The 23973-nt window shown below is 50.6% G+C and overlaps 1 protein-coding gene across 15 annotated transcripts in view; it reads left to right on the forward strand.

Annotated features, from left to right (window-relative positions):
- Nucleotides 1-23973, forward strand: part of ATP2B2 (ATPase plasma membrane Ca2+ transporting 2) — a 302573-nt gene that overhangs the window by 239175 nt on the left and 39425 nt on the right. For 9 of the 15 annotated variants that reach the window (XM_086697430.1, XM_086697433.1, XM_086697431.1 and 6 more), the window contains 6 exons: nucleotides 743-775; nucleotides 1908-1967; nucleotides 7116-7157; nucleotides 7985-8143; nucleotides 10930-11144; nucleotides 14829-15071. In XM_086697430.1, the coding sequence (XP_086553556.1) occupies nucleotides 743-775; nucleotides 1908-1967; nucleotides 7116-7157; nucleotides 7985-8143; nucleotides 10930-11144; nucleotides 14829-15071 (752 nt within the window). The remainder of the gene's footprint in view (nucleotides 1-742; nucleotides 776-1907; nucleotides 1968-7115; nucleotides 7158-7984; nucleotides 8144-10929; nucleotides 11145-14828; nucleotides 15072-23973) is intronic. The other 6 variants (XM_086697441.1, XM_086697436.1, XM_086697443.1 and 3 more) reach the window with 4 other exon arrangements.

Raw genomic sequence — 23973 nt, forward strand, 5'->3', positions numbered from 1 at the left:
GGTCTCCCTAAGATTATGGCAGCCCCAGCAACATGAACAGTGGAGCTAAGCTGTGATCTGAGAAATCCAGAGGTGGGAGAGAACCTGTCTCAGGAGACAGCTGAGGTTGAAGCTGAGGACACAGTCCTTGTCAAGAGCCCCAGAGAGTGTCAGGACAGTGTTCACACAGTGACGTAGAAGCTGTGGCCAGCTCTGGCCCCAGGGTACAGATGGTGGGGCAGATATGGGCAGTGGGCGGGGTATGGCAGGATGACACAGGCTTTGCCCCTTTTCTTGGCCTCCCTGGGTCCTGGGTGAGGGGCAGAAGCACCCAGAAGCTCCCACAGGCCAGACCAGTGTCCTCAAAGATTTCAGTAGGAAGATGGGCCTCTCCCGCCCGGAAGCACAGGTCAGAGCCCTTTACTGAACACACACCTATGGCCCAGTGAGATGGGGGTGTCAGTGTAGAAGGAAGAAGTGGGATGTGGGAGGACAGGGCAGAGGAATATACGGGGCAGCCCCACCTCTCAAGCCCCTGTGAGCAGCACGGCCAGGGCTGGGCCCCCTCTGCATTCCCATTTCATCACCTCCACCAGGGTCATTGCTTAGAGCCTGCCAACCACGGGCCCCCATTTCAGGATGACCACAGGCGTGCAGCCGGGCGTGTGTGTGGGTGCGTGTGGGTGTGTGTGTGCGCGCGTGCGCACAGATGAGGCTGGATGTGCTTCTCCTTCATTAACGTGTCTCAAAAATCATCACACAGGTGTGAAGAAGGGGGATGGCCTTCAGCTACCAGGTACAGTAAGACACCCCTCAGGGTAGATGGGGCTTTTAGAAATAGCAGCAGCCTTCGAGCACTGAGCCCTGGCCCCAAGCCTCCAGCACACAGCTGGAGGAGGCTCCCTGACCCACCAGACCCTCCACTGTGCCCCCACGCGATGCCAGCCCCACGGGAGGAACCGGCGCCTCACTCTGCCCGTTTGCCCTTCCAGACCTTCACCCTGCCAGCCCATGCACATGGCGCCACCACACGGCCCGCAGCCCCACACACTGGCATGTAGTGCCCTGCTCACCACCCTGTGACCCCACAGCCCTGCTCTCCTGTGCACACCCCACAGAGCCTGTCCCAGCTCCCCTCACCACTCAGCATGTGCCCCCCGCCCGCTAGTGTCACTTCCCTCTCCTGCCCACTCAACCCATTTCCCCACGCCTAGAAAGAACAACCAGAGTGGATTTGAGCATCTCATGTCATTTGTAATTTGTAAACTAAGGGAAACTTGCTAGTACCTTCTCTGTCTCAGGCACAATGTGTGACATGCTTGGTATCACCTATTAAATGATGGGGCATCTCGTAGGGGGTTGACCAAGGCGATCTTTTGAGTGCTGGTTAGGAAGGAGGAGGTGGCCGCAGGCAGTGGCCTGAGTCAAGGGCTTGAATCCTGAGTCACCACCACGGCTGTTCCATGTTCCACTGGGACGCAGTGATGGCAGTCATAGCAGATACCCAATCAGAATGCCCACACTGCACCCATTACTGAAGGTTTGGAAATGACTCCTGGCCATGGGTCCCTCTGGCCCTGACGGGCAGCCAGATGCCCTCTCATAGAAGCTCCTGTGACGGGGACTTGCCCGATTGGCATGGCCAAGGGGTGCATCCTACCCAACCACATTGATCATCTGCCATGTTTTATTTCAAAGACCCTCCATGTCTGAGTTTTTTACCCTGATTTTTACGGCATCTCTATGGGAACATTTCACCCCCGCCCCCAAATTTGAGTTTCTTGATTTCCAACAGAGATTTTTTTTTTAAGAATATAGTCATGTTATCTCCCGCAAGTTGGTTCATGTCTTTATTGTTGTTGCTGTTCTGCATTGTTGCTTTTCTCCATTGTGACACACTGCATTTTCCATCCCTCCCACCCCCACAGCGGCCGATGGTGCAGCAGGCTCAAATGCTGTAGATAGTGCAAATACCAGCCTAGTCAATGGTACGTCTTCGATGGCGAGCGCTCGGTCTCGGTTGGATGGGCGTCTCTCTCCCCCACCCCCAACTCTGGGCTTGCCTCTCCCTGTTCTGGACCGCACAGATCTTGGATGTGCATGGGCAGCTCTGGGACAATCGTCCTCTCACGTGGGGCAGGCGCTTAAGAGAGAAGCCACCACCGGGGAATCCGCTCCGCACCCACTTGCGGCTGCCAAAATGGCACTGGCTCCTGGTGGGCCCTCAACCCCCAGTGGAGCCCAGAAGAGGGACATAACGTTGGCTTCAGATTTGACTCCCAAGAAGCAGCATCCCACCCGGCGTGGCCCTCTCCTAAGTACATTCCTGGCCCCAGCTTGGGGAAGAAGGCCTGGGGTCAGGACCTGGGCTGAAGCTGGCATCTGGGTCCCTAGTGAAGTCTCCAGTCCTTGGCTCGAAAATTCCCTCGAGGCAGGGGGGACCCAGGCCGGGGTTCAGCCCCTTGGCCCCACCCCATAGCATGGCTGAGCCACAGATAAACATTTCTTCCTCTTCTCTTTCACGGAGTGAACGGGCAGGGGGCTCGCTTGGGCTCGGGCCTGGTTCTGTCCCTCGGACGTGGACTGGTGTTTCCTGCTGTTGCCTGTGCTGGAGCATTTGTCCTGAGTCTCTGCATTCTTATGGGCCCCTCGGGGGTGAGGGGTGGGGGGGGGGCTGCCACTGTACATGGGATCTGCATTTTAACCTCCTTACCCACAGGCATGAAGGAATTGTATTCACTGGCCTCCAAGCCTTTAGAGGGTTTCTTATTTCTATACCCTCCCATCTTCAGAGTGAAGAGGCTTCCATTTGCTCAGAAAGCTCCCCTGTCCCCAAATTAGGTAGCATGATAGTCACCCAGACTAAGAGCTGTAGGGCTTGATCATAAAACTGTTGCCCGAGAGAATTGAAGGGAAAGGAAAAGCCATTCTTACAGCATCACCGTGTACGAGGCACTGGGCTGTGGGTTTCTCATTCATTATATCATTTACTCCTCACCACTCCTGGACGACTTGGAGACCCTATCCTACCTCATACTCCCATCCCCTGCCCCAGACCTCTGGCTGAGCCACCTGCATTCAAAATGACCAATGATGGAAGCACCTAGTGGATGTCAGGGGCCAAGCAAGACACTTCGGCGAGCCGCGCCTTGCCAAGAAGGGCTAATTCGGGTGTAGGTCTATTTCAAGCATAGGAGGAGAAAGGAGAACAGCTTGGGGTGTGGGAGGTGTCATGCGTCATGGAGGAGTGGCGAGGGGTGACAGGGAGAACCGATATAGGCAAACCCGGGGGGGCCGGGGGGGAGAAGGAAATGGGAGGTGGTGTTCTGCTTCCCCCAGAGCAGTGAGCCTCCTGGGCTCGTTGAACATATAGACTACATCCAGACTGGTCGGTCCCAAATAAAGGCAGCTTCACCTCCAAACTGTAGCAGAAAACTTGCAAGTATCCTGAGGAAAATTACAGGAAAGATGGGGAACTTGACCACCCACTGTAAACCAGGCACTTTGCAAACATTTCATGCTCGTGGCCTCATTTGGTCCTCATGATAACCCTATGATACAGAGTTTATTGTCCCCACTTTAAAGATGGGGAGACTGAGGCTCAGGGAGATCAAGACACTAGCCCAAGGTCACAGAACTAGAGAGCGGCAGGGCTGGCATTTGAACCCAGGCCTGCAGGCTCTAAAGTGTGTGCTCCTCTTCCTAATCCAGGATTTCCTGAAGGAGTATGTCTTGTAAACTTCATAGGGATATTAATCGGTCCTATCTCCAAGAAAGGATCCTGTGGTCAAACGTGGTTAAGAACCGTGGGACAGAATTCGTCTCTTCCTCACTGCAGGACTTCTCAGAACCTTGAATAGGCTGGCGTATAGTGGAAAGTTAGCCATGGAGGGCTTCCCGGGCTGATTTGGCTGCAGGACTTTTCCTGGCTGAACCTTATGAGATTGGTGTGGCTCCATAATATACTTTGGGAAATAGTACTCTATGCCGTTGCTACTCAAAATGTGATCAGAGGACCTGAAGCCTGAACATCTCCTAGGAACCTATTAGAAATGCAGAATCTCAGGCCCCACCCCAGACCCACTGAATGAGAATCTGCATTCTAATAAGCTCTCCAGGCTCTAGGCCAGTGTGCATTAAAGGTTGAGAAGCACTAGGCTGAGCCTTGGTCAATGAGAGAATTAACCGTTCCTTTCCCTCCCTCCTCTGAGCCAAGTCAGGATGATTTGGACATGGAAAACACACCCAGCTGGCAGTAATCCCCCTGACTCCACCCCCCCATCCCCCTCCCAACTGAAAGTGGGTGTATTCCATTAATCTTGGAGGCATTACGCTTGTTATTGTTATTTTATTATTTCTTTTACATTTATTAATATATCACTATTTAATACATCATTTATAATCATAATTAGTAAATAATCACTCTGGACCCCAGACATTTACAGGACACTTTGTGGTGCTTTTCATGAGCATCATCTTGGTTGAAATGGTCACATTTCACAGAGGAAGAAACGGAGGCACAGGTGAGAGAGGGGACATCCCCCAGTTCACCTAGTTAGTGGTCAGTCTCCCCAAAGCTTGTTTATCAGGCCATCTTCCCGTGAACCCTCCACACATGTGCTTTTCACACCCATGTCCCTAGCAATGCATGAAGAGAACAGACCTAGTTGTCAAAGCTGCGTCTGGCATCTGATGCAGAAAGGCCTCCAAGTCTCCACCCCAGGTCCCCATCCCAGCTCCCCTGAAACACAGCCCACCCTCCAGGTTGTGCTTGGAGCCAGACCTAGCTGCCCCACCATAGTTCCGGGGATAGTCAAGCACCAGTTTGGCTGAGGAGAGCCCCAAATAAGTCCCTTGCTTCTGAGAAACCAGGCCATCTGCACCAAAGCACCCCCAGAACACCTCTCCCTTCCTCGAACATATGCATTGGTGATTATTTTTCTAGCCACGTGATCACTATGGAAATAAAAGAGGAAATTGCTAGCTTGGTTAATGGGCACACACATGGGCTGTTGCATCTGATAATATGCAATGCAAATAAAGGCCCCTTTGTGTCTTCTAAAATCAAGTATCAAAGAGGAGTCCTCCGGTGCCCTTTAGCCCAGTTAGTAAAATTATTTTTGAAAATAAAAATAATTGTTGTAGTTCATTCCTGTTTGCTCTAAAAAGGCTTTTCCTGTTTTGTTTTTAATCCAGCAAAAAGAACTTTATAATAGAGCGACAGGGCCCTTCTCTTTCAACCCCAGGGTGGGTCACTGACCCTTTGCTGTGCGAGGCAGTGGGAACAGCCCTGCATTTCCCTTGCAGAGATAGCAGGGGGCTGGGATCCAGGAAAGCCACTTCTCCCCTCGGAGTCACTTACAACACGATATGGTGATGCTGATGACAGTTTTATGGAACCAATAAGGCAGCATTATGATCAGTATGCTCCAGAAATGAGGGCTATCTCTGAACCTCCTTTGGCCTCAGTCTCCTCATCTGTAAAATGAGACTGATGAGAATCCTTCCTATCCCACCTGCAGGGCATTGGGGAGATTGACAGGAGACGACACTCGCAAACCTCAAAGTGCTAAATGGGCAAGTGGTTATTACTAAGGCAACCATCAGGTGCTCTGGGAGCTGAATGTTGCATCCCCATTTTACAGAGGTGGAAGCTGAGACTGGGAGAGGTAAAGCTGCACAGCTAATTGGTGTAAAAACAGGGGCTTCGGGAGCCCCATCCCACCAGGGCCGCCTTGATGCCCCTCCCCTGGGCTCAGAGGGGCTGAGGGATTGCTGCTTTCTCCGAAATCGGAGGTGGAAACATAGACGCACTTTGGGGCCAGCTCTCCGTTTACCCCCTGGGACCTGGGCAGGCCATCTGCCTCTCTGAGCCTCAGTTTCTCATCTGTAAATGGGTGCACTACAGGAGTGCCCTTGTAGGGATGTGGTGAGGATTATATGAAATCATGGGGGTTATAGATGCGCCTGGCACATGGTGGGTTCTCACAGAACGTGAGCTGTGAGAATCACCTTTGCAGCAAATGGCCAAGGGTGTCTGACCTACTGAGACTCCTCCTGAGGTGGCAAGGCACATGGGCAGAGCTCTGACTGAGCTCAGTGGACAGGCCCAGGGGACAGGAGGAAACCCCTTTTCCTCAGTGCCAGCAGCGAGGGCAGGCATCTCAGCTGCCAACTAGTGACCACCAGTACCTGCCACACTGCAAACCCAGCCCCCAAGCCTCTGGCTAAGACTGGGGAGGGGGCCTCCCAGGCAGCCCCGATTAGGTGATGAGCAGCCCCAGATCCGGCCCTTTCCCCAGCCCTGGCATGCAGGGCTGGGGCAGGGGTGCACCCCAGGGAACCCACCAGCCCAACTTCCCTGAGTCTACTGAGGCCCGAGCTGGTCAACTGCAGAATAAAGAGCACACACCCAAGTGGAGGGGAGGGGCCAGCGGCGTCCCCTTGAGAGACCGGGCACTCCCACTGAGCCCCCTGGATTCACTCAGGGCACCTCAGAGCCCACCACTGGGGAGCCCTTGCCCAGCCTTTGCATGCATTACCCTCAATAGGGCTGGGCAGGGGGTTGTCCATGCTGTGCCTTCACACTCCTCCAGGTGGAAAAAGGAGAAAGTAGAACTCTACATACATCCCTCCTGAAGCCAGAAAGTAAGGAGCACATTGACCAAACTCCTCTCTTTTCTAGAATCTCTCTCATCTCTCTCGCGCGCGCGCTCTTGCTCTCTCGCTCTCTCTCCCTGTCTCTCTCTCATTTCCTTTGCCTCCTCTCAGTTCACAAAAGCACCAGCCAAATTAATCACTGGGGACCTGAGAACCCCTCTGATTCCTGCCAGCCTACTGTAGTCCCTTTTACCCTCAAAGGCTGTCATTTAATCTGTAAGATGCTCAGGGCCAAAATAATTCCCACCGAAGCTCTCTCTCCAAGCCCCCGAGAATCAAGACAGACCCTGCAGTCAATGTGGTGGCCAGGTTTGCTCTTGTCTCGGGGCGTCCCCAGCATCCCTATATGGAGGGACGGAGTCGGCTCGGCGCTTCCTCCTTCTATGACATGAATGTCCGTGGCCCTGTTGCGTCTTCGTGATGATCAACGTGTGTTGTCTGTTCTCTGTTGTCTGTTAAAATTCTTTGTCGTGTAGGTAAAATGCAGGATGGCAATGTGGACGCCAGCCAGAGCAAAGGTAACCCTTTTGTATTAACCGGCTTCTGTGGTCCCCGCAGCCCCTTCCCACCGGCTCTGAGAGCCAAACCAGACGCAGACATGTCCGCACCTACAGGTGCCTGACGTCTTTGGGGGGCATAGCTGTGATTCATGTATTTCCAGGCCAAATGGAGACGTCACCGGTGAGGACAGGGGACACCTGTGAGCCAGCTCTTCCCCAGCCTTTGAGCTATGCTGCCCATTTAGCTGAAGACTTGTAGCTGGTTCTTTGAGATCCTTAGGGGCTAAGGGATAGGGCCCCAGGCCCACCAGTCAGTCCACCACTGAAGGAGGAGGAGGCTCATCACCCACGGAAAGGGACACTCTCTTTTATCTTTTAAGCCCCCTATGTCCCTTCTGTCTGGTGACTATTTAATATCCCAGCAACATACTCAAGAACCAACCGGAGAAGTCCAAGCCTACCTGCCTTGTCTGAATGTGGGGAAAGGTGAGGGGCCATTTGGGAAGGGTCTGTGGGCTTATTCAGGCCCAGAGGGGACCCCAGCCTCCTCCTGCTGGGAATCCAAGGTGGAACTGTGTCACTCCCTGGTTGCACTTGGATTCCAGCTCCAAGGCAACCACTGGCCCTGGGACCAGAGTCTCCACCTGGAAGAGGCAGACCCCACATCGCAGGGTTTCTGTGCCAGCCACACAGGGGTCCAGGCAGCGGAGTGAATGAATGCCTCACCACACTCCCCTGGGCAGGCAGGGTGGGTGCCAATATCCCCACCCAGCAAGCTGACCTCGGTGCGTGCATGTCTGTGTGTGTGTGTGCGTGTGTGTGCGTGCGTGCTCTGCCCCCTGCAGCCAAACAGCAGGATGGGGCAGCCGCCATGGAGATGCAGCCCCTCAAGAGTGCCGAGGGTGGCGATGCCGACGACAAAAAAAAGGCCAACATGCACAAGAAGGAGAAGTCTGTGCTGCAGGGAAAGCTCACCAAGCTGGCTGTGCAGATAGGCAAGGCAGGTAAGTGTGCAGCCACAGTGGATGGGGCAAGAGGGAATGTGGGGTGCACAGTGGGACCCAAAGCTGGCTCTCAAGTACTTCATCTGCAAAGTGGCGGCTTGCATGAGATGGCCCTGAGACCCACCCTTTTCTACCACAGCAACCAGCCCGAGTCCTGAGACGATAGACGCTCAAGTAATAGGTTGGAGTACGGGAGGGCAGGGATGGATTAGGGCTCTATATTAGCCACCCCGGCTGCAGGGCAGAGGAAAGATGGGAGAGGTTGAGGGCAGTGGCAGGAGCCCAGGGAGAAGCCTCTTGTCTGAGCCTCAGTGCAAGCTCAGCTTCCCAACTGAGCTGGTGGCTCCAGGTGACGGCTGGTGGTGGCCCCTCTGGCCCAGGAAGCTGAGCCCAGCTGTAAGGCGTGCCCCGCCCGGCTGACACGGCCCGGGCCTCTCCGCCGGCATGAGGACACAGCAAACGCCAAGGCCTCCCCACCTGGCTGTCTCTCGGCTCTAATTATAGGCACCATGGCGTGGAGGAGGGGGGCAAATTACAGGCTCGACTGTCTATATTTAAATTCGGGCCTGGTGATAGCTCCCGGCTGCTGGGAGCTTGGCTTCCCGCCCCTGCGACTGTCAGATGGGGGTAGAGCCGGCCCTGAAGTTCCACAGCTGGAGGTGGGGGCGGGCGAGCTATGGGCCCAGGGATTTCCTCCATTCTCGGCCTGGAGAAGACTCCACAGAAACAGGCAGCAGCCCTGGGGGGCAGGGAACAGAGAGATGAGGAGAAGAAGGAGGAGGAGGAGGAGGAGGAGGAGGATAACCCCATGGCCTTCAAAGTCCTTGCTCATCTCCCTCCTTCTCCTCAGCCTTGCCGAGAATGGAGTTCAGAGTCTAGGTTCACACCCCACCTCTGCTTCTCTCTTGGGCTGAATTCCCTGAAGCACAGCCTGACGTGGCTGGGAGCAGGATTTTTAGGGGCGAGGGTGTGCTCAGGTGAAACCTCTAAAGGGTAAGAGACTTGACAGGGCCAGGGGGAAAGCCAGATACTTTCTGGAGAAATCCCAGTCTCTACCTACCTCTGCAGGGTCTGTCCCAAGTCATGCCAAGGGGACTGGGCTGTTGGACCCCTACCTCAGCCATTGGATATTGGTCATCACATTGGGGTGGGGTGCCCTCCCAGGCACTTCCTGACAAAGAGACGGTGATCACCGAAACACGAGCTTCCTCTGGCAGCAGCCGCAGGTGTGCACAGCCTCAGGGGCACCTGCCTGGCACCAACAGCAGGTGGAGGCCGCACACACCCAAGTGGCAAGGGGATCCCAGGGGATCCAGGCAGGTAGGCACCTGCCTCTACTAATTCTGCAGCGCTTCTCTGGCCTGTGGCCTTGAACAAGTCACTTCCCCTCACTGAGCCACAGTCTCCTCATCCAAAAAAGGGCCCCCTGCTCTTTCCTCTGTCTGGAACACTCTTCCTGCAGGTCACGCCATCTGCCTGATCCTTCTCATCATTCCCCATCTTCTCAAGTATCACCTCCTCCGGGAAGTCTTCCCTGGACGCCGTCGCTAAAGCAGTCACTCCCATGCCAGCCCATGTTTTGTTTTTAAGCTTTATTGAGACACAACGTATATACAAAAAATTGCTCACATTTAATGTACATCTTGATGAGTTTGGACACATGCATACACCCGTGATGCCATCCCCACAAGCAGGGTACGAAGCCTAGCCACCACCTCCTCCTAAACGTCCTTGTGTTCTTTCATGAGTTTTCCTGTTTTCTGTTCTGGGGGTAAGAACACTTAACAGGAGACCCATCCTCTTGCCCAATTTTGAAGTGCACAATACTGTACTGGTAACCGTAGGCACTGTAGTGTAAAGCAGAGCTCTAGAACTTATATATGTTGCATAACTGAATCTCTGTACCCACTGAAAAACAACGCTCCCCTTCCGCCCTCCCCACAGCCCCTGGCAATCACCCTTCTACTCTCTGCTTCCATCAGTTTGACTATTTATATTCCTCATGTAAGCCCTTCTGTGTCTGCCTTCTCTCGTTCAGCGTGATGTCCACTAGGTCCATCCATGTTGTCGCAAATGGCAAGGTTCCCTTCTTTTTTAAGGCTGAGTCACATACCGTTGTGTGTGTGCCCCACGTTTTCTTTATCCATTTGTCTATCGATGGACATTTGGGTCGTTTTCTCATTTTCTGCCCATGTCACTTTCCGTCTTGTCATCCTGAAGTTTTTTGTCACAGCATTATCCCTATCTGAATTATCTTGTTCATGAGCTTGTTTCCGGTCTGCCTCCCCCTCTGGAGTCTCAGCTTCCCAAGGGCAGGGACTCTGCCCTCTCTATTGCTGTGTCCCTGGTTCCTGAAGTAGGAACTACTAGGTGTCTGGGTGAATGAGTAAATACATGGTACCAACTGCACATCATTATTGTGTGAGAGTACTATGCAGGCAGTTCTAACTTACTCACATGGTCTCTCGGCACACATTTCTTGAGCCCCTGCAAGGTGTCGGGCAGGCACCATGCTACGCACTTTACGAGCACTAATCGCATTTGATACTTACAAAATCACATGAGATAAACATGCATCCCCGTTGCACAGAAGAGGAGACTGAGGCTCTGTGAGGATCAAGAACTTGCCCTAGGCCACAAAGCGAGTAAGTGGCAGAGCTGAGATGTGAGCTAGGGTCTGCCTGGCCCCAGAGCCCTTCTGGCCAAGGGTTTGGTCTACATCTCACTTCCCAGGCCCATACCCCCAGGAAAGCCCCTGAACAGGTCTTCCCCCACCCGTGTTACAGGACTGGTGATGTCGGCCATCACAGTGATCATCCTGGTGCTCTACTTCACCGTGGACACCTTCGTGGTCAACAAGAAGCCATGGTTACCCGAGTGCACGCCCGTCTACGTGCAGTACTTTGTCAAGTTCTTCATCATCGGCGTGACGGTGCTGGTGGTGGCCGTGCCCGAGGGGCTCCCTCTGGCCGTCACCATCTCACTGGCCTACTCTGTGAAGGTGAGAAGGAGGGGACCAGATGGATGCAGTTGGCTGCCCCCCCTCACCAGGGGCTCTGTGGGGGTGGCCCGTGGGGCAAGTGCTGGGGCTGGGAGAAGCGCTGAGAAGGAGGGAGGGGGCATGTTGGAAGGTGGGAGAGAACACGGATGCAGGAACCCAAAGCTCACACACCCTCAGGGAGGCCCGGGGCCTGTGGCCACAACCAGAGGGCCACACCCTGGCTGCAGGGACAGCCATCATTCATCCCAGCCAAGTGTCGCCTTGCAGAGAAGCCCCTTTGTTGCCAAATCTTCACAATTTTCCAGAGAAGCAGAAACGTGGACTTAATATGAACTCTCTTGATTTTTAAACGTTGACAATCAACTCAACAACAAAAAAAAAAAGCACAAAGAGCAGACGTCACCGTGTAGGCCCAAACCCATCCCCAACCCACCAAATATAAGTAGAAGTCTGTAGTACTTCTATGACTAATCTCAGAGGGTACTCCCTAACTTTGGGAAGAGATAAACCTAAAACCAAAAGATATCTGATGTAAGGAAGCCCCCTCCTCTCAAAGGACGGGCGGAAAATGGAAGAGGGTTTAAAAGCAGTTTAATGAGGGCACCTGTGTGGCTCAGTTAGGTGAGCATCTGACTCTTCATTTTGGCTCAGATCATGACCTCACAGTTTGTGGACATCGAGCCCTGCATCAGGCTCTGCAATGATAGTGTGGAGCCTGCTTGGGATTCCCTCTCTCTCTCTCTCTCTCTCTCTGCCCCTCCCCTGCTTGCTCCCACTTTCACACGTGGGCATGACAAACTTTAAAAAAAAAAAAAAGTTTAATGAAGAAGGGTAGGCCCAAGAAAGCTGACTATGAAAACTTGGGTCTTGGGGGGTGTTCCTAGTGCCCCCCAGGTGGCAGAGACCCCTGCCCCCTGCTTCCAGGCAATGACCATCCACAGAGCCTGAACACTGAGCTGAGCATCTCCACGGGCACTTTGAGCCTGGTTCACATGGCGGGCTCATTCTCTTCCCTTGTCCCCATGGTTTTCCCACCTTGCGCTCCTGGTTCCCAGGGCCTGGATGCCAGGACATCCCCGTGAGGACAGAAGCCAGGGCATGTTTATAAACAAGGCACTCTCTCCGAGATGTTGGCAGAGCTGGTGGAGGGCATAGCAAGCGTCAGTTTCCAAGTTGGAATTTGGACCGGGCTCACCGATGTAATTTCATACAGAAAAGAGATCTCCAGGCAGGTGCCAGAAAGTGGCAGTTCTGTGTAAAAGATACGGCCCTTATCATCTCCTTGTTTTAGGGTTCTTGAAGAAACTCCATCCCACAAACCAAAGCCCAAACAGGTCACAACACGATGCTGCTTGGGGACCTGGGGCCCAGAGATGGAGACTCTCCCACACACACAGCCATGAGTTGGGACCCCCATGGCCACCCAGCTGAGCTCAGGGTGTCTTTGAAAGTCACACAGGGTTAGTTTGGGGGGATTATGTACTGACATCTTTAGACCTCTGCACCATCTACAGTTTGTATCTCTGGCACCTGGTGCCTTCAGCTGTCTTAGGTCACTTGATAAACTTAGTACAGCACCCCAACCAGTCCCTTGATAAACTTGATACAGTCACTTGATAAACTTAGTACAGCACCCCAACCCAGGAGAGGCAAACTGTCCCCTCTCTGAGCCTGGCATACCCCCCTGGGAGCCGCCATCAAAACACTAGAGATGACACTTAGATCAGCGCTGGCCAATAGAGATATGATATGAGCCGCATGTGTGATTTTAAATTTCCTTGTAGTCACGTTAAAAAGAAAAAGTAAAATGAAACAAGTGACATTAATTGTAATATAATTTACTTTACCTAACATGTCCAAATTATTATCAATCCCACATGTAATATAAAAATCACTAGTCACATATTTTACATTTCTTTTTTCATGATAAGTCTTCAAAATCCAACATGTGTTTTACATGTACCACATGTTTCACGTCAGACCAGCCACATTTCTAGTGCTCGGTAGCCACCTATGTATTCTGAAGCCCGACAGACGAACCCTCTTCCGAGAGTGCAGGTGGTCAGAGGCCTGATGGAATGATCCAGGCTGTGAGGTTCAACAGAGCTGGGTTCCTGTCCCAACTTTAACCCTCACATTAGGTGTGTGATCCTGGTCAAATCACTCGGCTGTGACTTTTTTCAGTTGCCAAAATGGTTGACTAAAATCCTTGTAGTAAAGTCAGACCAGAAAGTGAGGAGGAACTTTGCAGACTGTAAGTCTGTAAGTTGATCATCCAGTAAACGTACATTAAATGTGTTATAAGAGAAAATGGCAATAGCACAGATCTCTAACCGATACCCATTTTGCAGTGACGTGAACTAGTGTTAAAATTATTCTCCTGACACTTCTTTTTACCCTTCTTACAAAGAGCTATAATGGGCAAGAAGAAAGGAAATCAGATTCCTAGGAACAGGCTGGAACTGTGCCTGATTCCGCCTCTAGCAACTTTTCATGTCCCTCCTTGGCAGATAGGGTCCCTGTGTCGGGAGGGCCTGCACTGAGTGGCAGTTCCTGGAGAGTGACTTTATTTGCATGACTTGCTTGAGAACCTGAAAGAAGCTATAGGAGTGGAGCTGGAAAGACAGAGAGGAAGACGAATACAAGAAATTAATAATAATATACATGGTAGGATTTCATTTTTGCTATAAATTTGAAAAGAAAAGATGTTGATACATAAGCTGTGTCAGTTCTGGGTGATGGCATTATGGCTGGTTTTTCTTTTCCATATATCTATGTTGAAAAGAAATTTGTGATTTTTATTATACAATTTATAATCTGTATTGAATGCAGAAAATAAAATCTATAGAATTTTTTTTAGAATCTATAGATTTTTAGGGTGGCTCAGTCGGTTAAGTGTCTTACTTCGGCTCAGGTCATGATCTCACGGTTCGTGGGTTCAAGCCCTGCGTCGGGCTCTGTGCTGACGGCTGGGAGCCTGGAGCCTCTTAGGATTCTGTGTCTCCCTCTGTCACTGCCCCTCCCCTGCTCTTGCTCTGTCTCTCTGTCTCTCTCTCAAAAATGAATAAACATTAAAAAAAAAATTTTAAAGAAGAACCTATAGATTTTTAAAAGAAGGCAATAAAAATCTCCTATAATTCTACCACCCAGAAATAATGACATTAATATTTTGATATTTTTCCAGATATTGTTCTATGTCTATAAACACACATGTCTATCCTAAATTTGTTTATTTTTGGTGGAACCAAATGAAAACCAGGCACCAGCAAAAGATGGTACATTTGAAAAAAAAAAAACCCATAACCAGATAAGGAATGGTTCTTTCTGTCAGGGCGTAAGAGAAAAATATTTGAGGTAACCGGAAAGGACCCAACCTTAATTTATCATCCTTCTCCCTTATTTTTTTTCTGTAAGGAATACAGATTATTTCCATAATTCAAATGAACAAAGTCAATTCATCAAATCTTCTAAATGGTTCAAATCAAAGTAAAGGAAAAGGCTGCACACACACGAGGAGTTCAGATGTCAACGTTTCAGTGAATGCCCTTTGCGTCTGTGGGAGGCAAAGGGGCAGATAGCAGAGGCAGAGCCTCATTTACTGCGTGTTTCCCCCATGCCTTCAGCTCTCTGGCTCCCCAGCTCCCTCTCCTTACTGCCACCCTCTCACTCGCCCCTTTCCCCCAGAAAATGATGAAAGACAACAACCTGGTACGCCACCTGGATGCCTGCGAGACCATGGGCAATGCCACCGCCATCTGCTCAGACAAGACAGGCACACTGACCACCAATCGCATGACAGTCGTGCAGGCCTACGTGGGCGATGTCCACTACAAGGAGATCCCCGACCCCAGCTCCATCAACGCCAAGACCATGGAGCTGCTCGTCAACGCCATTGCCATCAACAGCGCCTACACCACCAAGATTCTGGTGAGTGGTGCAGCCTCCTCTGGGGGAAGCACCCACGTCCGTGGGGCGAGGCGGAAGTTCTGGGCAGATGGAGCGACGTGACTCGTATTTTTGAATCCTGCTGGTGTCTTTTGGGATGGTCGTGGAGTAAGCAACTTGTTTCCATTTGATTTAGCAATAGTGTTTATATGACAGAAAAATAGTGTGTTAGTTGTGTTTTTTAGATCCCATCATTGTCCCCCTTACCAGAAAACTTCCACACTTTTTATTAGCAGGCTTTTGCTACATCACTACAGTAGGCTCCCCGTATCTATAGTTTCAGTTACCTCCAGTCAGCCTCGGTCCCATAGCAGATAACCCTTTGCTAACAATACGTCAGAAGGTCAGTAGCAGCCTAATGTCATGTCACATATCTGTATCATTCACCTCACTGCATCTCAGCATGTAGGCACTCCACCATCTCACATCACCACAAGAAGAAGGGTGAGTACAGTAAAATAAGATATCTAGAGAGAGATCCCATTCACATATACCTCCAGTATATGGTTCTAACTGTTCTATTTTATTATCAGTTATGAATCAGGTGTTATTCTCTTACTGTGTCTAATTTATGAAGTAAACTTTATCATGGATATGTGTATCGAGGAAAAAAACATAGTATACATGGGGCTTGGTACTATCCACAGCTTTGGGCATCCCCTGGAGGTCTTGGAACGTGTCCCCCAAGAATAAGTGGAGGACTGCTGTACTCCAAAACTTAGTGGCTCAAAATCAAACTGTGTATTTAGCGCTCGATTGTGAGCTGGCAATTCAGGCTGGGCTCAGCGGGGTGGTCCTTCTGCTCTCAGCAGGACTCCCTCACACGTCTGCATGTGTGGTGGCTCAGGGGACAGCCCTGCTGATCTCGGCAGCACCGCAGGCTGGTCTAGGATGACCTCAGCTGGGATGGTTCATCTGGGCTCTGTGCGCTCCCGCCTCCTCCGGCAGGCTGGTCTAGGTGTGTTGACGTGGTCATTTTGCCACATCCTGTTGGCCAACACAAGCCAAGAGTCTTGCCCAGACCCGGGGAACGGGGAGGCTGACTCCATCTCTTGCCAGGAGGAACTGCCAAGTCACATTGCAAAGGGCATGGATTTAGAGAGGAACTAATTGTGGCCATTTTCACAATCCACCACCAATGACGTTGTTGTTAGTAACTTCTATTAGGTAGCAGCATCACAAGCTTTGATAAGAAAAACTATCATATTCCTGTCTCAGCTAAGCTGCATAGACTCATCATGCTGTAATCCCTTTTTGGTTTAGAAGCACAGATGGCTTTTTTTTTTTTTTTTTTTTTTTTTGTAATTAACCAGCATTCAGATGAAGAGAAGCACAGACTTGTCCATCCGGAGGTCAGTCAGCCTCCAGATGTGTAGGTCATTTCTGCAGTGTGAGCCTCTGGGTGAGCAGCTGGGCTTTTTTGCTTAGCCTCCAAATGTGCCCTAGCCCTGACCTCTCCCTTCTGCCCCTGAGCCAGCTCGAAGCATCGCCATCAGGTTGGATTGTGGGAGCCGCCAGAAGCTTTATCCAAACGGGGAGGAGAGTGTGACTCAGCAGCAGCGAGGGGCTGAGGGCTGGTGGGAGAGGGGGGAGGAGGCAACTTCTGCCTCTAGACACCGGCCGGTCCAGGGCTAAGCAGCCACCCACATCACCCTAGAGCTGCAGGCTGCAGGAGGCAGCACAGAGGAAAGGAGAAAGTAGGTCGGGAGGATGCAGGCAGATGGGCGATAGAGAACCCTGTGTGTGATGCCAGAAATGACCATGTTTTGTCTTCTTCCCACCCCACCCCCACCCCAACCCCAATGTGGGAATCAAGGGAGATCAGCAATGTTCTATTCCGTTTCCCAGGCCTCCCTAAAATCACTGAGATGCTGTTCATGACCTTGTCCTGGAGATGTGGCAGAGAGGGGAGCAGAGCAATTCCCAGACCAGGCTTCGGGCGAGGGGGTGGCCGCGTGGGCAGAGCCCTGCGAGGTGGGCTTGGATGGAGATGTGTGTTATGCAATCACCATAAAAAGGAGTTCTGGGATCTGCCAGGAAGGCTGATGAAACATCTCAATTAGGCAGTGTTTCATAGCACTGGCAGCAAAGTTAAATTCTCATTTTCAATGTTGGTTGTGTCTAGGTGGCTTAAAGGACAGGGGTCAGTCAGTCAACCTGGGGAGGTGAACTGCTGAGACTAAAGAGAGTTCAGGGACCCCAGAACTGGAATCTTTGGTTTGTAATCAGGCTAAATCACTTACCTCTTACTTAGGCACCAGTGTCTCCTGATGTGCCTTGAACCCCAGCCTCCTAGGACCCCTGTGCTCTCTTTCTGGGTCTTTTCTGAAAAACCCCTGGCCACATGGTTCTCCTTGCTGGGGGCTGATGGCCACTGGTATAGAAGGGATAGCAGAGTCCCCTGGTATGACAGGGTAGTGGTGAAGGCTCATACTCTGGAGCCAGGCAGCCTGGGTTCAAATCCCTCTCCAGCTATATGAATGTCAACAAGTTACTTAACCTCTCTCTGCCTCAGTTTCTTGGGGGAAATGATAGGATTATTGTGAGGATGAAATGAGTTAGTAAGTGACAAGTGCTTAGCACAATGCCTGGCTCATATTCAGCACTAAGTATGGTTAGTGTTGTCGTTAAATCGCCCATTGAATAAAATCACCCATTGAAAGAGGATTCCGTTTGTAGCAATGCAGAGGCTAACCAATAGACAGCGGAAGCATTAGGACTACAGAGGAAAGGGTTCTACCCAAAGTCACATAGCCAAGTATGGCAAAGCCAACTTATAGACACTCCAAAGCCAGCTGTTGAGTAGAGTGTCCAGACCAGGCTCTTGGTCACTGAAACCAATCCTGCAGCATCTTTAGTATAGGGTGATCTCAAAGAAGGAAGGCCTGGGGTCCAGGCAGTCATATTCAGAACCAGGGCCTGCCAGCCATGTGGGGCAAAGGGTGTCTAAGGGACTGTCCTTCCAGGCCCAGAGGAATCCTGAGAAGAGTAAGGGTTTGCTCGGTCCAGAGTAGATGTCCAACCACCCTCTAAACCAGGCTGGGAAATCTAGACGTATGGGTGGATGAATATGTGGGCAGTGGCTGGGTGAATGTGAATTAATAAGATGCTCAGAACAGGACTATCTCTGTGTTCTACTTTCCTGTTCTTGTGGCAGCAAGAGGTAGGGTTTGGCCCCATCTCTGCCCCATGGTCAATAGCAGTGCTCTCTGGGTCCCTCCAGCATACTGAGCTGGTCTCTTCTGCAGCTGCCCTCTGCTCTCTGGTCTTCATTGATCCGGAGACCTCCCAATTAGTTAGCACCTTTCATTCTTAAAACACACACACACACACACACACACACACACACACACACACACACACAAACCTACTTGAGTATTTGCAAGGGTAGATTGTGTGGGTGTCATCTACATGGATTCGCATACCTTAGAGACATACTAGTCCAGCCCCCTTACTTTATCTGAGGCCCAGAAATAGAAAGGGACTTGTGCCAAGTCACCCTGTGGACTATTAAAGCTGGAATCCAGATGTCTGGACACCCAGTCCAAGAAGTAATGAGGTTTGGCTCTGAAGTCCAACAAACCAAGGTTCAAACCTCAGCTCCAGCACTTACCACCCATGTGACCCTGAGCAAGTTACTTGACCTCTTTGAGCTTCTATTTTCCAATCTGCAAATCTATAAAGTGAGTACATAATTAATCCTAATTGGTAACATCCACTTAGCCAGGCTCGATGCTAAGTGCATACCCCATTCTGCCTTGTATAACAACCCCATGAAGTAAGTGACATCACATCTCTAATTCATAGCTCAGACCCTGAAGCTGGGAGAAGTTAAAAATCATGCTTGGAGTTCCAGAGCAGATAAGAGGCTGAGTCAGGATTAGAACCCCGTCCAAGCTGGAGCCTGTGCAGCTCACCACCCCTTCCCACCCAACTCACGCAGCTGCACCTTTGCCTTGAGGCAGCTTCAGGGCTCCCGTGAAGATCAGATGAGAAAATATATGTGAGGCTCCCGGCACAGTGCTTGACATGTAGCAAGTGCTCAGTCCACATATGTTATTACTCTCACTACTTGTGTTATTATTTCTGAGCCTTATCCTCTGTCGTTTATTTTGCCAGCCACTATCTTCCTTGACCCTCCATATCCCTTCAGGGGAATAAAGGCAAATATGACCATTCCCATCTTGCAGCTAAAAACACTGGCTGCAGAGACATTAAGTAACCTGCCCAGCATTGCTCCTGACCACCAAGTGGCAGAGTGGGGCCCAGAGAATTCTGGGGGAGTTTACCAAGTGGGCAAGGGGGCAAGGACATTGCAGACAGGGACACAGCCCTACAAAGGCCCAGGGACCCTAAGATGCATGGCTCATTCACGTGATCTGTGGCCTGTGCATTTCTCTGGGGCTACAATGATGAGAGTCGAGGCTGGAGGGCAGGGGGCGGGGACAGCTAGGTGGCATCAGATAAGCCCTTGAAAGGATGCTGCTCGTGGTACTTAGAAAAACCACCCCAGGCAGAGGTGGAGAGTGGTGTGAGGGCCACGGCTAGTGTCAGGGAGGCCAGGAAAAGTGGTCTAGAAGGGCCCTCCCAGCGGGCCAGCTTCAACCCCATAGCCCCATCCCTGTGAGGATAGCAAAGCTTTCTTCTTTCCTGTCTTATTTCTAACCATTAGGAACTAAACTTGCCCTCTGAGAGAAGCTATGTGAATCATCCTTTAGTGAGAAATTGCTTCCCTGCCTCAGAAATCCTGGCACACCCTCAGACTTCCTTTGTTGTCTCTGACTCTTTGAACATCAGGACTTCTACTAGCTTCTTTCCATCACCCTGCAGCTTCTCAGAACCACAGCTGAGTGTTAAGATAGAAATACCTCCTTCCTCAGACTTTGGAGGCCTTCTTGTGCTTTCTTGGGAAAACATTCTCCTTTTCCAACCGTGTGTCCTCTGTGTGCTGAAACTGCCAAGCGGACCTTAATTTTGTATTTTATGAGACCTCTTTGAAAGTAGGTTGACAGTGCAGTTAACATTTGAATTATTAAGCTGAGGATGGAGACTTGTGGAGCTGAATTGTTGGAAGTTTATGGCGTATTTCTGAAAACATAAACTATTGAGACAAAAAACAAATCTCCCTGGAGCCCCTGAAGTGGTTCTGGAGGAAAGAGCAAAAAGGGTTTTCCTGGCAGGATGGTTTGCCCAAATAGGTAAGCCAAACTTCACCAAATGAGAAACCCCGGGTCGTCAACATACCCCATGCTGAGATGCCCCTCACCCCAGAGAGCCCCAGTAACCCTCAAAGGCAGGAAGGAGCTGCTTCACTGTATTGCCCATAAATCTTAGAACCTGGGCACTTAGAGAGGGGGAGGGAGTGCTCCAGGAAGCAGAGAGCCAACCCTTGAACTCAGATCTCCTGGCTGCAAAGCCAGGGCTCAACTGAATATTCCAATGAGCCTCAGAGTCCCCAAGTCAAGCCATACTCTGCGACTAGGCTCTGGCCAAGCCAGGCGTGCCAAAAGCGTGGACGACTCCGAAGGCGACTTTGCAAGGGCATTAAGATGGGGAGGTGGGGTGGGCTGTGATTCTGTGAAATGGCAGGGGCCTGTATGCTGAATTTGACACCTGTTTTGGTTGTTTTCTTTTGTTTTTTTTTTGCAAACACCATGTCTGGGAGAAGAGTTCAAAGCAAATAACTCCAAATGGGGAATTTGGATTTTTAACAGAGCTGTTAATCCCTATATCACATGCTGTCACCCTGCATGTGTGCATGCACACACACACACACACAATTGCACTTGCACACCCTGTACACATACCACACACGTATAACTGCACATACCACACACAACTGCACACACACCACACATACACAAAACTACTACACTTGCACACCATGCACACATAGCACACACATACAACTACACACACACCACACGCATACACTGCACTTACACGCTGTGCACACCCCATACACACATGTACACCTGCACTCACACACCATACACAAACACACACACACAACTGTACACACACACACACACACACACACACACACACACATACACATACACACAATACACTGCTAAGCCTGGGAAGGTTTCCGTGTCAACCTGTCCCGGACACTCACACTGACCTGCCTTCCCAGCCTCTAGGGAAGATCCCGCAGCCCTGCGCCTCACGTTCCTCAGGAGGCCTAGCACCGAGAAGCTCCTGGGGAGGCCGGCCTTCAGACGACGATTCTGGAGGCCAGAATAGCCCACTCCGGCCTCCTATTGGCAGCACCCTACACACACAAGCATGGGATTATTCATTTATTCATTCCACAGATATTTATTGACTACCCCGAAGTGGGAGGCAAAGATAAGCAAGACAGACACGTCCCCCTGCCATCCCCTTGGACTCTAAAGCCATCAGCAGCAAGTTCCCAGTCAACTAAAGATCTCCAGGGCCAGTGGAGACAGGCGGGGCTGTGGGGAGACCATGTGCTGTGGGCTCAGAGCCAAGAACACTGGGGTCAAATCCTGGCTGGGCCGCTTCGTAGCAGTGTGACCTTGCCTCGTGTGCACAGCTGTGAAATGGGAATGCTAGTAGCTGGCCTCCCAGGGATCTGGGAGGGTACAACCAGATAGTGCGTGTGACAAGCCCATTACAGGATGGGGCAGAGCCACCATGCAAACAGTGGCCGCTGATGCTCCTGTTGAGTGGGCTGGTGGTTCGTCTGGGCCTTAGGGAGGCTCCCCACCAGTGCCTGTCCTTGAGGGGTGAGGAAGAGCGGGTTAGGCCACCAGAGGCAGCCGCTCAGCAGAAAGTCGTTCCCGAACACGCTCCAAATCATCATATTGCAGATGCTATAGTTTACTATGCTACGGTTGTCAGGTGTTTGGGGGGGACTTTTTAGAGGTTTTTTAGTGGTTAAATATACATCACATCAAATGAATCAGATTAATTGTTTTTAAGTGCACAGTCCCACGCCGTTAAGTACATTCACACTGTTGTGCAACCATCACCACCATCAATCCCAAAACTTCTCATCTGCCCAAACTTAAACTCTATCTCCATCAAATGCTAACTCCCCATTCCCCCCACAACCAGCCCCTGGCACCCACCATCCTACTTTCTGTTTTGGTGAATCTGACTCTTCTGGGTACCTAATACAGTTGGAATTATACAGCATCTGTCCTTTTGTGACTGGCTTGTTTCACTTATAATGTCCTTGGGGTTTATCCATGTTGTCACATGTGTCAGAATTTCCTTCCACTTTATGGCCGGATAATATTCCGTTGCATGGAGAGACCCTACTTTGTTTATCGTTCATTTGTCGATAGACACTTGGATTGCTCCCACCTCTTGGCTTTTGCGAGTAACGCTGCTATGCACGCGGACATGCAAATCTCTTTTCTGGTTCCTGCTTCCAATTCTTTTGGGTATATATCCAGAAGTGAAGTGCTGGATAGTATGGTAATTCCATTGTTTAATTTTTTGAGGATCCACTATCCTGTTTTCCTCATGGCAGCAACACCGTGTTACCTTCCCACCCACAGTACGCAGGGTTGCAGTTTCTTCACACCCTCACCAACAGTTGTTGTTTTCTGTTTTGTTTTTTTACAATAGCCACCCTAATGAGTGTGGGGTGGTACATGCCAGCTATGCTTTTTTAATCTCATTTGTGCGGATGTTATTTATAACTTGTAGCTCTTTAAGTCATCATTCCTTGCCCTTGCTTCTGTTCACCCCCCAGCATCCCAAAACAGGGACATGAATTGTCCTCTCAAAATTATGCCTCGTGGCTGCACCCAGCATTCCCAGAGGGCTCAGGACCACACTGGGGAATGTGCTGGATGAAGCTCTTGCCCTGGGAGCCAGGAAGCTTGGGGACAGCCCCAGGCCTGCCCCTCCGCAGGTCTGTGATCAAGAGCAAGTCACGTCCCCCTGGGCCTGCTTCCTGTCTGTTAAAATGGAAACAATACTGATGCCTCAACTCCCTTATAGAATTGGAACCCTGGAGATAAAAAAGCTCCTGGAAAGTCTAAAGCAATAGCAAAATCTCTGGGTTTGTCAAGATTAAAAAAAAAAAAAAAAGTCTAAAGAAAAAAGGGATGGGCCTCTGCTTCTTAGTAATGCACGTGGGCGATCTCAGAGCTCAAGTTCATGGAAACAAATTGAATTACGTAGGAGGCAGCTCTGCCATTTGCAACCATGGATTGTTTGAAATCCTTTTAGAGGAAAATTAAAATATCTCACAGAGGGTAATAAAATGCCGGGTATTTTGAAGGCATAACTGCTCAGCTCTCTTGGGCAAAGAAGTAATTAGGCATTTTTATTTAAGCCCTCCGAGCCGTCATTTTCTTTCATTGGTGGAGAGGGGAGAAAAACTGTTGTGGAAAATACATAAAACTCTGGAGGTCACCAGAAGATTAATTATCAAAATGTAGAAAACATTAAAAGTAGGTAAATAAATATATCATTTTTAAAGCACAACATAATACCACGCTACAGAGACAAAGGGAAGTGCTTCAAATTTATTTTCACAAACATCAGAAATGGGAAGCTGTACCAAAGGTTCCTTTGTTTCCAGATCAAATCCCACCAAAGAGCCCAGGAGTGGGGAGCCTTCCAAGGCCTGTGGTGCTGGAGACATAGTTCTGCTTGGCGTGGGAGCAGGGAGGACGTTCTGAGCCTTGTTCCCGCCCAGAGCCCTCAACCACCGCTGAGGACTGTGCCTCCGCCTTGTTGCACCATCCCTCACCATGATCCACTTGAAGAAAAGGGTTGAAAATGGTTGATTTTTCTCTCAGCTAGAGATCATCTGCTCTAGTCTCTCCATTTTACAGACAGAGAAACTGAGGACAAGAGCTTAAGGCTCTGTCCTTCCTATGAATCCCTAAGTCTCAAG

Source organism: Puma concolor, chromosome A2 (genome assembly GCF_028749965.1).
Source record: "Puma concolor isolate L17-30 chromosome A2, mPumCon1.1.hap2, whole genome shotgun sequence".
NCBI classification, from domain to species: Eukaryota; Metazoa; Chordata; class Mammalia; order Carnivora; family Felidae; genus Puma; species Puma concolor.